Raw genomic sequence first — 12271 nt, forward strand, 5'->3', positions numbered from 1 at the left:
CCTTCTGGTCGTGTGTTGTTCTGCCACAGCAATAACACTTCCCTGTTCCATATGACATTTCATTGGTGCCATATTCTTGTGGTCTCCGTTGTATCTCTGCAGTGCCCCTTGCGGCTGCTTCGTGTGATACTGCCATGCTGAAAGCCTTGTCCAGCGTAAGATCCTTTTCTGATAGAAGCCGTTTCTGGGTTCCTTCACTTTGAAGCCCACGCACAAACTTGTCCCTTAACGTATCTGCTAGTCCCACTCCAAACTGGCAGTGTTTCGATAGCTTGCGCAGTTCCGTTAAGTACTCAGCATTACTTTCGTCTTTATGCTGGTTCCTTTTGTGGAACTTAAATCTTTCTGCTATCAGCAGCGGTGTGAGGTTTAAGTGGTCCTGTAGGATTTCTACTATGCTTTCGAAATTCTTATTCACGGGCTACTCTGGGGTTATTAGGTTTCGCAGTAAGCCATAAGTTTTTGCACCCATGGAATTTAACAAAACCAGTGCTTTCCTAGCATCTGGCACTTCATTCGCCCTGCAGTACACCTCAATACGTTCCACATATGTCGCCCAATCTTCGACTTCATTGTTGAATGCAGAGATACTGCCACTCTTCGGCATCCCTGGGTGTGATTTAACTGTCAAAAATGGCGTCTCCCGCGCTCTCCCTTCTTCTCCGCTGGCACAAAATGGCGTCTCCCGCGCTTTCCTTTCTTCCCGCGCTCGCCCTTCTTCTCCGCTGCGCCTTCTAAAAATGGCGTCTCCCGCGCTCTTCCTTCTTCTCCGCAGTTCAATGGCGTCTCCCGCGCTCTCCCTTCTTCTCCCCGTGGACACTGTTCAGCCCTTGAGCCCTGGCTGTGCTCTGCGCGTTTTTTTTTCTGTGCGCCTTTCCGTTTCCGCCGCTCGGTCCTGAACCCGGCTGTTGCTTTACCCTCTCTCTCTCTGTTTTGTTTTTCCTCGACGCCGCTCGGTTTTCAACCCCCGGCTGCGCCCTGTGCGCTTCACCCTCTCTCTTACCCCGTCGACGCTGCTCGGCTTTTTCTCTGCCGCCGGTCGGCCCCAGCCGCCGCTGTCCGGGAAGGGTCTGCGCTGTACCTGTTGTCAGTCTGTTGCTGGATCGTCGTGGCTGGGGAACCAAGCACGGCTCTCAACAGCCTCCCCTGCGATGTTCACTCTCTGCCAGACGACTGGGCGGTTGCTCGTGGTCGACGCCCGTGCTTCTGGCCTCGACTTTCTTCCACTGCCCTCCCGGAGCGAATCCTTGAAGGGAAATGCAGAGTTGCAGGTAGATTCGAATTGACACTAGTCGCCACTGTTAGATCCGTGATTCTGAGAGTATGATGTTTTTCAATAACTACACGGATGCTGTAACAACAATCAACAGGTGTTTACTGGAGTAGGGTAGTCTCAAGACTGGGGGTACAGAGGCATGCTCAAGGCTTATATACAGGTGTGGTCACTGCCAGTACTACAGTATACGGGAGCTGTAAAAGTAGTTCTCTCTTAAAGGTACATACACTACAGGAATGATGCCTTGTATACCCAAAATCGTGTTTGTTAACATAAGGCCGCCGGTTTCAATTCGTGCCGGACCACTGAAGGTGCCGGATCATCGGGTGTCGGATTACCGGGGTTCAACCTGTATGGGGCTCGCTGACAAATTTTGTTTGATAATCGCTCCTGCGCAGCGCCATGGGACATTTTACTACGTTACAGGTGCTATATAAATGCAGGTTGTTGTTGGAAGGGGTGAACTCATTTACCCAACAACCGGGCCTAAACAACCCAGTCACCGACTTCAATTAGACCTCGTACAGAAACAGTTGTAAACGTTTTGAGTGATCAGCCCACGCGCAGAAAAAAAAAACCTTTTAAAAAAAATCAATCGCAATTACTGGGGACTGAGGGGCAGCACATTGATCCAGTGAGTGGTGAACAGCAGCAACCACTCACTGCCGAGTCTGCAGCAAGTATCTGCTTTGGTTTTCTGTGGTTGCCGAGTCCAAGTCCATCTCGAGTGCTTCCTCTGCTGATCTCTCCTGATTGGTCGCTAAATCCTCTTTTGCTGCCAGCCTCTGTTTTCCAGCTGTCACTTTCTCCGTGACTCTCTCTGTAGATCTCACTTGCCTTCTAACTCTTCTTTTTTCTCTCTCTCTCTGCAGTCCTCTCTTCTTTCTGTGGCTCTCTCTGCGATTGTATTTTTTTGACAGCCTCCCTTTCTCTATCTCGCTGCAGTGTCTGTGCTCAGATCTCTTGTAGGAGTCTCTGCACTCCTAGCAAAGAATCCATAAACTCACTGGAAGTTAACAAATGATGGGCCGAAGGGCCTCTTTCTGTGCTGTAAAACTCTAATGTATTAAAACTTTACAAAACAAGAAAATGCAGGAGAAGCTCTAAACAGGTCTTTTCTCTATCACTCCACACGAGGACTGGCTGGCCACGCCCTCTACCTCTGACGTCATCCGCCGTTGGGGACGTCACATGACCCATGTGATGACGCCATCGCGCCAGATCGCGATTTTGTCGATCTAGCTCTGTTTAACCAGAGCCAACATTGAAAGGTAATAAACATGATTAAAGGCAATTGTACAAGTCCCTGTGAGAGTCTGTTAGTGGCTTTGCCACACTCTAACTTATCTTTCTGCAGATTGCTTTTGTCTCTACTCCTGTCTTGGCAGAGCTCTCGATTTCTGGGCGCCTCTCTCTCTCTCTCTTTGCAGATCTCTCTCTCTCTCTCTCTCTCTCTCTACGGGGGAAAAATTCAGTATTGCCCCGTTTGGGGCGCCGTTATCGGCCATGCGCAAAGTTTAGCGCCTGGCGCTAATTATCGCTTCCGACGGCAAACTTGGCTTTTATCGCCCCTGGAGGTGATTGGAGTGCTAAATCAGGCGCTTCACACCTCTCTTAAGGCGCAAAGGCCAAGGAGCGAGGCGCTACCTCAGAGTGCTGGCGGAGCTCATGTGATGTCAGTCAGCAATGGAACACAGACACACTGGCGCCGGCCAGTTCTTAAAGGGGAGTTCTGACGAAAGGTCATCGACTTGAAACGTTAACTCTGTTTCTCTCTTCACAGATGCTGCTTGACCTGCTGAGTTTCTCCAGCATTTTCTATTTTTATCTTAAAGGGGAGGGTTGATTTTGCTCTCCATCCACATCCTGCTCATTGCAGCCTTGAATCTCGGCCTGGAGAGACCTGTACATCAAATCTGCTGGAAAGAACAATGGAGAGACCCAGGGAAAGAACTCAGAGTGCAGCCCCCACAGTCTCTTCTAAATAAACACAAGGAAGGGCAAATCAAAATGAACCTGCAAAGTGCTGCTCAGTATGCAAAACTCCTTCACACAGTGTTGAATCTCTCCAGAAGTCTCTCTCTCTCTCAGAATGCGTGGTGCAAAAATGACACCAACAAAAAAAGGCAGGAAGCGGTCGCTTTTAAATAGCACTCCCCCAGTCCCTTCCTGACTGCAAAACGCTCCCCTCAACCTGTCGTTGCTAGCGGCAGGCGGTAAGGCAGGGGGTGCCACTCAATATCCGGTCCAGGGTGCTACCAGGGCGTTGCGCACTCGACTGATGTCACGATCTGCCGGCGCAGGAGATCGTGGCGGTAGTGTTTAGTGCCGCCGCAAAATGTCTAGTTAATTTCGTGAGCGGAGCAAACATCGCCGCGCACAGGCGCTACTTGCTTTGCGCCCCATTAGCGCCCTCTTAAGGCGCTAACGGGAGGCGCAAACAACTGAATTTTCCCCCCCTATGTCTTTCTCGATTTCTCCATCTTTCTGTGGAATACAATTGGGCCACTAATTCTTTTCCTCCTGCTCTCTCTCTTCTTTCTGCTGATCGGCCAATTTCTCCTTCGAATCTCTCTCTCGCTCAGTCTCTCTGATCAGTTCTACAGTGAATTTAGCTGTAGCATCCACCACCTCAAACATTCACTCCCTCCACCACCGGCGTACCATGACTGCAGTGTGTACCATCTACAAGATGCACTGCAGCAACTCACCAAGGCTCCTTCAGCAGCACCTCCCAAACCCGCGACCTCTTCCATCTAGAAGGACAAGGGCAGCCGGCGCATGGGAACACCGCCACCTCCAAGTTCCCCTCCAAGTCACACACCATCCTGACTTGGAAATATATCGCTGATCCTTCATCGGCGCTGGGTCAAAATCCTGGAACTCCCTCCCTAACAGCACTGTGGGAGTACCTTCACCACACGGACTGCAGCGGTTCAAGAAGGTGGCTCACCACCACTTTCTCAAGGGCAATTAGGGATGGGCAATAAATGCCGGCCTTGCCAGCGACGCCCACATCCCATAAAGGAATTTAAAAAAAACATGGGTTATATATTTTAAAAAGTTTCCAGTTGATATAATCCAGTGAACAGAACAGTGTAGCATCATGAGTCAGTCAACCCGGGATAGAAAGATCTGATCACAGCACCGAGCCCCATCGGTCTGTCCATTCGTTCTCATTCAATCTTTCTCTCTACCGGCCCAACTTTTTCTATCTATCTATCCATTTGTTTCTCTATGCACACCAATCATTCACCTCTGTGTGACAGGTTGCTCATGAGATGAACACACAATCCTGCGAGATTTCAGTTGTGAGGAGGGCCTGGAAAAGCAGGAATCGTTCTCCTTACAGCAGAGGGGAGATTTAATAGAGGTGTTCAAAAAATCATGATGGTTTTGATAAGGAGAAACTGTTTCCACTGGTCGGATGGTCAGTAACTAGAGGACACAGATTTAAAGTAAATGACAAAAGAACCCAGAGGGGGGAGATGAAGAGAATCTTTTTACGCAGCGAGTTATGATGATCTGGAACGCGCTGCCTGATAGGGAGACGGAAGCAGATTCAATGCTAACTTTCAAAAGGGAATTGGATAAATGCTTGAGGGAGTAATGTTTGCAGGGCTATGGGGAATGAGCAGGGGAGTGGGACTAATTGCACAGCTCTACCAAAGAGCCGGCACAGGCAATGTTCCCTGAAATTTTATTGCCGCCGCCCGGCCATTCAAAGGCCGGCTGCGCGGAATCCCTGGAGCACTGCGTGGCCGCGCAGAGCTTACAGGAATCATTGGTCACAGGCACGCGGGGCCGGGTGGCCTCCTTCTGTGCTGTATCATTCCGTGATCCTCCATTGGCCCAGTTCACGGTGGAACAGCCATTGCTTGGAGAGACTCAACTAGAAACGTGCTGATTGCACCCAATTTCCTGAGGTCAGCTCCTCAAACGCTGCTCCAAGTGGTGGGAGTGGAACACACAGTGCGAGTGGAATTTTAAAAGGAATGAGGGCAATTAAAGCACATGCCTCAGTCGAGTCCGAGAACCTCCAAAGGCAATTTAACCCATTAGCCGCCTTTGCCAAAGTGGAAGAGCCAGGGGATTAAGAGAAGAAAACCCAAGGTGGAGGCTGGTGACAAGAGCCCATCAGCCCCTGAGCAGCCACTTGCTGAAGAGAAGGTGGCGCTGCAGGAGATGGTTGTGAGAGTAGTGGTCCTCTCCTCAGCACCATCCCTAGGGGGCAGCATCGAGGTGATCGAGCGGAGTCTTAGGCTGCAACTGACCGTTACTGCACCCACTCTATTCTGGGTGGTAATGGAAGATGTGACGGCTCTACATTTGTCTCTCTGCTCACCCAGACCCTCATTACAACATTTCCTACATTACAACAGTGGCTACACTTCAAAAAGTATTTCATTGGCTGTAAAGTGCTCTGGGATGACCTGGAGGTTGTGAAAGGCGCTATAGAAATGCAAGTCTTTATGGTCATTGACAGGTAGGTGTGCAGAAATGTTTGGTGGCATCGTGGTGGGTCTGGCCAATGAGTCTATCTCAGCTATTGATCACCACTAGTAGCTGCTCGATTTACACTGGAACAATGCATGGCCACCAGTGTAAGATTAGGTGAAAGGGTTTGTAGTTTCAGAGGTGTGTGTGTGTGCGTGTGTGGGCGAGTGAGTGTGTGCGCGAATGAGTGAGTGCGTGCGCGAGTGAGTGCGTGTGCGAGTGAGTGTGTGTGCGCGTGCGAGTGAGTGTGTGTGCGCGTGCGAGTGAGTGTGTGTGCGCGAGTGAGTGTGTGCGCGTGTATTAGAAGACATCCAGGCCACTAGGTCCTTTCACACTTTGCTAAAACGAAAGTTGACACACACATTTTAAAACCTTTATTTTTTTCAATTCCTCATTTTAATGTTTCCGTGAACAAGTCAGGACCCTGCACAAAGGGCAAATAAATAGGGAAAAAAGCATTTCATACAGAATTTGTGGCACTGTTTTACAATAAAAAATCACAGCTGCCTGACACAGGGCTATGACTGTTCTTGCAGTACTTGTCCCTCCAAACACTGGATCTCATAGTTCAGCGCAACACATACAGACACATCGGAGAGGCGGCGGGGCGGGGGGGGGCTGCAATATATGAAGCAGCTCGTTCAGGAGTGAGGAACATTAAAACATATTTTGGTGACTGTACGCTGACACTGACTCTAACAAAGGACTTACTTGCGTTCGGCCTTCCGACTGCTTGCTGCCTGCCTGCCTCCGAGACCCTTCAGTCTGAGCTCAAGCAGTTGAGGTCCACTTGCTGCTGGTGATCCTCTACTGGGACGTCCAGCAAGTGGAGACCCAGGTAACTGAGGCAGGAGCTGCTGGGACATCTGTGAGGGGGTCCGAGCGGTAGAGGATTTTAGGAGGGTGGGGGGACTGAGTGCTGGAGGGTTTAGGAGGGTGGGGGGACTGAGTGCTGGAGGGTTTAGGAGAGCGGGGGGACTGAGTGCTGGAGGGTTTAGGAGAGTGGGGGGACTGAGTGCTGGAGGGTTTCGGAGAGTGGGGGGACTGAGTGCTGGAGGGATTAGGAGGGTGGGGGGACTGAGTGCTGGAGGGTTTAGGAGGGTGGGGGGGACTGAGTGCTGGAGGGTTTAGGAGGGTGGGGGGACTGAGTGCTGGAGGGTTTCGGAGAGTGGGGGGACTGAGTGCTGGAGGGATTAGGAGGGTGGGGGGACTGAGTGCTGGAGGGTTTAGGAGGGTGGGGGGACTGAGTGCTGGAGGGTTTAGGAGAGTGGGGGGACTGAGTGCTGGAGGGTTTAGGAGGGTGGGGGGACTGAGTGCTGGAGGATTTCGGAGGGACATCAGCCAAGTGATGGAGGATATGGGATAGTTGGCTGAAGGTGCAATTAAAAAGACAGGGTTTTGAGGAGATTTTTAAAGGCAGAAAGGGAAGCAGCAAGATGTAGGGAGAGAGTTCTATAGGGTGCGGCCAAAATGTTGAACGATCGGTTATCAAGTGAGGATTGCTGTGGGTGGGGAACTACTAGAGAAACCATGAAATACAAGGGTCCAAGTAGGCCACAGGGACTGAAAATCACATACCTGGTCTATGGCCCTCGGAACATCTCCAATTAAGTAGAGCTGGACACCCACCCGCCTCCCGCTCGCCCCAACGCACAGAGTCCCTGCACCGCACAGATCTTCAGTGAACAGGCCTCTCACTGTTGTTTTTCTTATTACGGGTCCTCACACACAGTCTGATGGAGAGGATTGGCTGTCCTTCCAAACAGGTGGCTCGGTTTAATTTGAAAAAAAACGCACATATGGGAAAACATGGAAAAAATCTTATTTAAACAAATCCCTTTGGGAAGCGGTGACGGATTACCCCGCGGCTCTCGTGCTAAACGCCGGACAGGGTCAAGGTTTGTTCAGTCAATCCTTCAACTCGGCCTCGATTTGACGAGAGCCGCCTATCTCCACCTTCTCTTAAAGGGACGGCCAGTCCACGGGGAGCCGATCTTGCTCAGAGTTCTGCACCACTTTATATTGGGGGGGAAAAAAATATGCAACAGGCCAGGTAGATCTTGTTCACAAAGGCATCGCTTAATCCGCACCCGCTGGGCAGTGGACATTCAGCGGGGTTGAATGACTCCTCACCAGCTCTTGGGTTTAGTATGAAGAGACGGTTCCCAGTGCTGTCCAATGTGTTGGGGCTGGTCCTTGCTGCTCTCCTGCAATTTGTTGGCCGTCCCTAGTTGCCCTGAGGAGGAGGGACAACTTCTTGAAGCACTGCGTACAAACTGTGGATGGCTTTGCCAGTCCATTCAGTGGTCATTGAGATGCAATGGCGTGGACTGGAGTCGCCTATAGGCCGGGTTGCCTAGTCTGAAGGACAGCGCTGAACGAGCTGGGTCAACAGTAATTTTAACGCTCATTTTGTCTCAGGTGCTACCCCCCACGCGACCAGATTTATTGAATTCAGTTTCACGATGGGACCTGAACTCAAAAACCCTCTGGGCTGTCGGTCCCTAAGTATATGACCACCACATTCCAGACGTCACGGAAGAGCTGAGCTGTGAAGATCTGGCACGTTACCGTCAGGAGGAGGAAAGACTTACAAGGAAAAAAATATATAAACGATCTATTTTCTTTTTGCAACATAGAAAAGGACAGAACTCTGGCTCAACATTTCTCCCCACAAGACGTTCCTTCCTCTTTAAAAGCCTCAGTAAGGGTACGGGGACACGGCGATGAAGATGACAAAGACGCTCTGGTACCTCAGCGCCCCGCGTTCGCTGTAGGTGGTGGCTCGCACTTTCAGCCGGTGCACCCCGGGCTCCGCCAGCGGCCGCAGCGTGTGCACGATTCCGCGGCCCCCCTCGGCCCGGATGGCGAAGGGGCTGCCCGCCTCCTGCTGGATGGCGGTGAAGTTGGTGCGGCTCTGCAGCACGCCCCGCTCCGAGAAGGCCGAGAGCCGGATCACGTCGTGCTTGGCCGGGATGCCCCGAGGGAGGGTCAGCAGCTTGTACTGGAGCGCCAGGGGACCGGCCGCGCAGTTCAAGACGCAGCGCCGGTAACAGGTCCTGCAAAGGAGAGAGAAAAAAAAAAGGTGATGGGTTAAGAACATAAGAAATAGGAGCAGGAGTCGGCCATTCGGCCCCTCGAGCCTGCTCCGCCATTCAATGAGATCATGGCTGATCTTCGACCTCAACTCCACTTTCCTGCTCTATCCCCATATCCCTCGATTCCCTTAATATTCAAAAATCTATTGATCTCTGTCTTGAATATACTCAATGACTGAGCCTCCACAGCCCTCTGGGGTAGAGAATTCCAAAGATTCTCCACCCTCTGAGTGAAGAAATTTCTCCTCATCTCAGTCCTAAATGGCCGACCCCTTATTCTGAGACTGTGACCCCTGGTTCTAGACTCCCCAGCCAGGGGAAACATCCTCCCTGCATCTACCCTGTCAAGCCCTGTAAGAATGTTTCAATGAGATCACCTCTCATTCTTCTAGAGAATATAGGCCTAGTCTACTCAATCTCTCCTCACAGGACAATCCCCCCATCCCAGGAATCAGTCTGGTGAACCTTCGTTGCACTCCCTCTATGGCAAGTATATCCTTCCCTAGGTAAGGAGACCAAAACTGTACACAATACTCCTGGTGTGGTCTCACCAGGGCCCTATATAATCGCAGTAAGAAGTTTTAAGCCTGGAAAATAAATCCCCCCTCAAAGGTCGTCACTGAACCCTGGATTCTTCCAGGCCCTAATTAGTCGAACATGTCCTCCTACCCTGGGCTGGCTCCCCTGCGGTAGGTAGCTGGGCATGGGGTATCTATGCAATGATGGCTGCCTCTCGTGTTGAAGCACATCTGGTTCAGTCCACACTTCACGTTCTGTTCCCGACATTCATCAATATCTGAAACAAAGAAGCGAGATTGATGGGAGGGGGGTGCCCCTGTTAACAATAACAGAAAAATAGCTCAACATCCCGACCGAAGGGCAAATTGGCCCACTGGCGCTCATTGCTCCGGGAACGCCCACTCACCTTCGCAAGCCGCGAGAAAGAAACAAAAGAATCAAACCGGACGGGCCACTCGGCCCCGACCGAGGCACGCAGAGGCACGCCCGGCCCAGTCGACCCTGCGAGGTCATCCTCACTTCTGCCTGGAGACTGGTGCCAAAGTTGAGAGAGCTGTCCCTCAAAACTAGTCAAGCAACAGCCTGACGTAGTCGTACTCACAGAATCATGTTATCAGCCAATGTCCCAGAGTCCGTCACCATCCCCGGGTCTGTCCTGTCTCACCGGCAGGTCGCTCCCACCAGAGGTCGACCGTAGAGTTCTGAATTCCCTCATCTTTTCTTATAGCTGATCCCTTTACCCTTGGGATCATTCGTGTGGCTTGGCCTCTGCACACTCACCAATGTACTTTTGTCCCTTTGAAGTGTGGGGAGGAGGGAGCGAGTGAGGAGGGAGTGAGTGAGGAGAGAGCGAGTGAGGAGGGAGCGAGTGAGGCCGGAGCGAGTGAGGCCGGAGCGAGTGAGGAGGGAGCGAGTGAGGAGGGAGCGAGTGAGGAGGGTGCGAGTGAGGAGGGAGCGAGTGAGGAGAGAGCGAGTGAGGAGGGAGCGAGTGAGGAGAGAGCGAGTGAGGACGGTGCGAGTGAGGAGAGAGCGAGTGAGGAGGGAGCGAGTGAGGCCGGAGCGAGTGAGGAGGGAGCGAGTGAGGAGGGAGCGAGTGAGGGCGGAGCGAGTGAGGAGGGAGCGAGTGAGGGGAGAGCGAGTGAGGAGGGAGGGAGTGAGGAGGGAGGGAGTGAGGAGAGAGCGAGTGAGGAGGGAGCGAGTGAGGAGGGAGCGAGTGAGGTCGGAGCGAGTGAGGTCGGAGCGAGTGAGGTCGGAGCGAGTGAGGGCGGAGCGAGTGAGGAGGGAGCGAGGAGGGAGCGAGTGAGGAGAGAGCGAGTGAGGCTGGAGCGAGTGAGGGCGGAGCGAGTGAGGAGGGAGCGAGTGAGGTAGGTGCGAGTGAGGAGGGTGCGAGTGAGGAGGGAGCGAATGAGGAGGGAGCAAATGAGGAGGGAGGGAGTGAGGAGGGAGCGAGTGAGGAGGGAGCGAGTGGGGTCGGAGCGAGTGAGGTCGGAGCGAGTGAGGAGGGAGCGAGTGAGGAGGGAGCGAGTGAGGCCGGAGCGAGTGAGGAGGGAGCGAGTGAGGAGGGAGCGAGTGAGGGCAGAGCGAGTGAGGGCAGAGCGAGTGAGGAGGGAGCGAGTGAGGAGGGAGCGAGTGAGGGCGGAGCGAGTGAGGAGGGAGCGAGTGAGGGCGGAGCGAGTGAGGGCGAAGCGAGTGAGGAGGGAGCGAGTGAGGAGGGAGCGAGTGAGGTCGGAGCGAGTGAGGAGGGAGCGAGTGAGGAGGGAGCGAGTGAGGGCGGAGCGAGTGAGGGCGGAGCGACTGAGGGCAGAGCGAGTGAGGGCAGAGCGAGTGAGGCGGGAGCGAGTTAGGAGGGAGCGAGTGAGGACGGAGCGAGTGAGGGCGGAGCGAGTGAGTGCGGAGCGAGTGAGTGCGGAGCGAGTGAGGCTGGAGCGAGTGAGGCCGGAGCGAGTGAGGAGGGAACGAGTGAGGAGGGAGCGAGTGAGGAGGGAGCGAGTGAGGGCGGAGCGAGTGAGGAGGGAGCGAGTGAGGAGGGAGCGAGTGAGGCCGGAGCGAGTGAGGAGGGAACGAGTGAGGAGGGAGCGAGTGAGGAGGGAGCGAGTGAGGGCGGAGCGAGTGAGGAGGGAGCGAGTGAGGAGGGAGCGAGTGAGGGCGGAGCGAGTGAGGGCGGAGCGAGTGAGGAGGGAGCGAGTGAGGAGGGAGCGAGTGAGGAGGGAGCGAGTGAGGACGGAGCGAGTGAGGGCGGAGCGAGTGAGGGCGGAGCGAGTGAGAAGGGAGCGAGTGAGAAGGGAGCGAGTGAGGGCGGAGCGAGTGTGGAGGGAGCGAGTGAGGAGGGAGCGAGTGAGGAGGGAGCGAGTGAGGCCGGAGCGAGTGAGGCCGGAGCGAGTGAGGCCGGAGCGAGTGAGGAGGGAGCGAGTGAGGAGGTAGCGAGTGTGGAGGGAGCGAATGAGGAGGGAGCGAGTGAGGCCGGAGCGAGTGAGGCCGGAGCGAGTGTGGAGGGAGCGAATGAGGAGGGAGCGAGTGAGGCCGGAGCGAGTGAGGAGGGAGCGAGTGTGGGCGGAGGGAGTGAGGAGGGAGCGAGTGTGGGCGGAGGGAGTGAGGAGGGAGCAAGTGAGGCCGGAGTGAGTGTGGAGGGAGCGAGTGTGGGCGGAGTGAGTGAGGAGGGAGCGAGTGAGGAGTGTGAGGAATTGGGAGATACAGACCAGTCCGGTACTGCTCCATGACATTGTTCATTGTTACGCTGCCACATCACACCATCAACATGTGGGAGGGGGGGGCGGGGGGGGGGCAGTGGTTGGAGCAGAAAGACCCCTCTGTATTGGATCTGTTGGCTCAGTTTAGAAATGCCATACCTGTAGTGTATGTACCTTTAAGAGAGAACTACTTT

The 12271-nt window shown here is 53.7% G+C and overlaps 1 protein-coding gene across 1 annotated transcript in view; it reads right to left on the bottom strand.

Moving 5' to 3' along the window:
* Window positions 1-6132: 6132 nt before the first annotated feature.
* The window catches only part of LOC147101676 (hemicentin-1-like), a 395279-nt gene continuing 389140 nt past the window's right edge, over window positions 6133-12271 (bottom strand). The window contains exons 105-106 of the mRNA XM_085965457.1: window positions 9541-9667; window positions 6133-8832 (exon numbers count right to left, since the gene is read on the bottom strand). Coding sequence (XP_085821583.1) covers window positions 8475-8832; window positions 9541-9667 — 485 coding nt within the window. The 3' untranslated portion in view covers window positions 6133-8474. The remainder of the gene's footprint in view (window positions 8833-9540; window positions 9668-12271) is intronic.

This window comes from Somniosus microcephalus, chromosome 23 (assembly GCF_052327205.1).
Source record: "Somniosus microcephalus isolate GS21.2 chromosome 23, FLI_Smic_1.0, whole genome shotgun sequence".
Taxonomy (NCBI): Eukaryota; Metazoa; Chordata; class Chondrichthyes; order Squaliformes; family Somniosidae; genus Somniosus; species Somniosus microcephalus.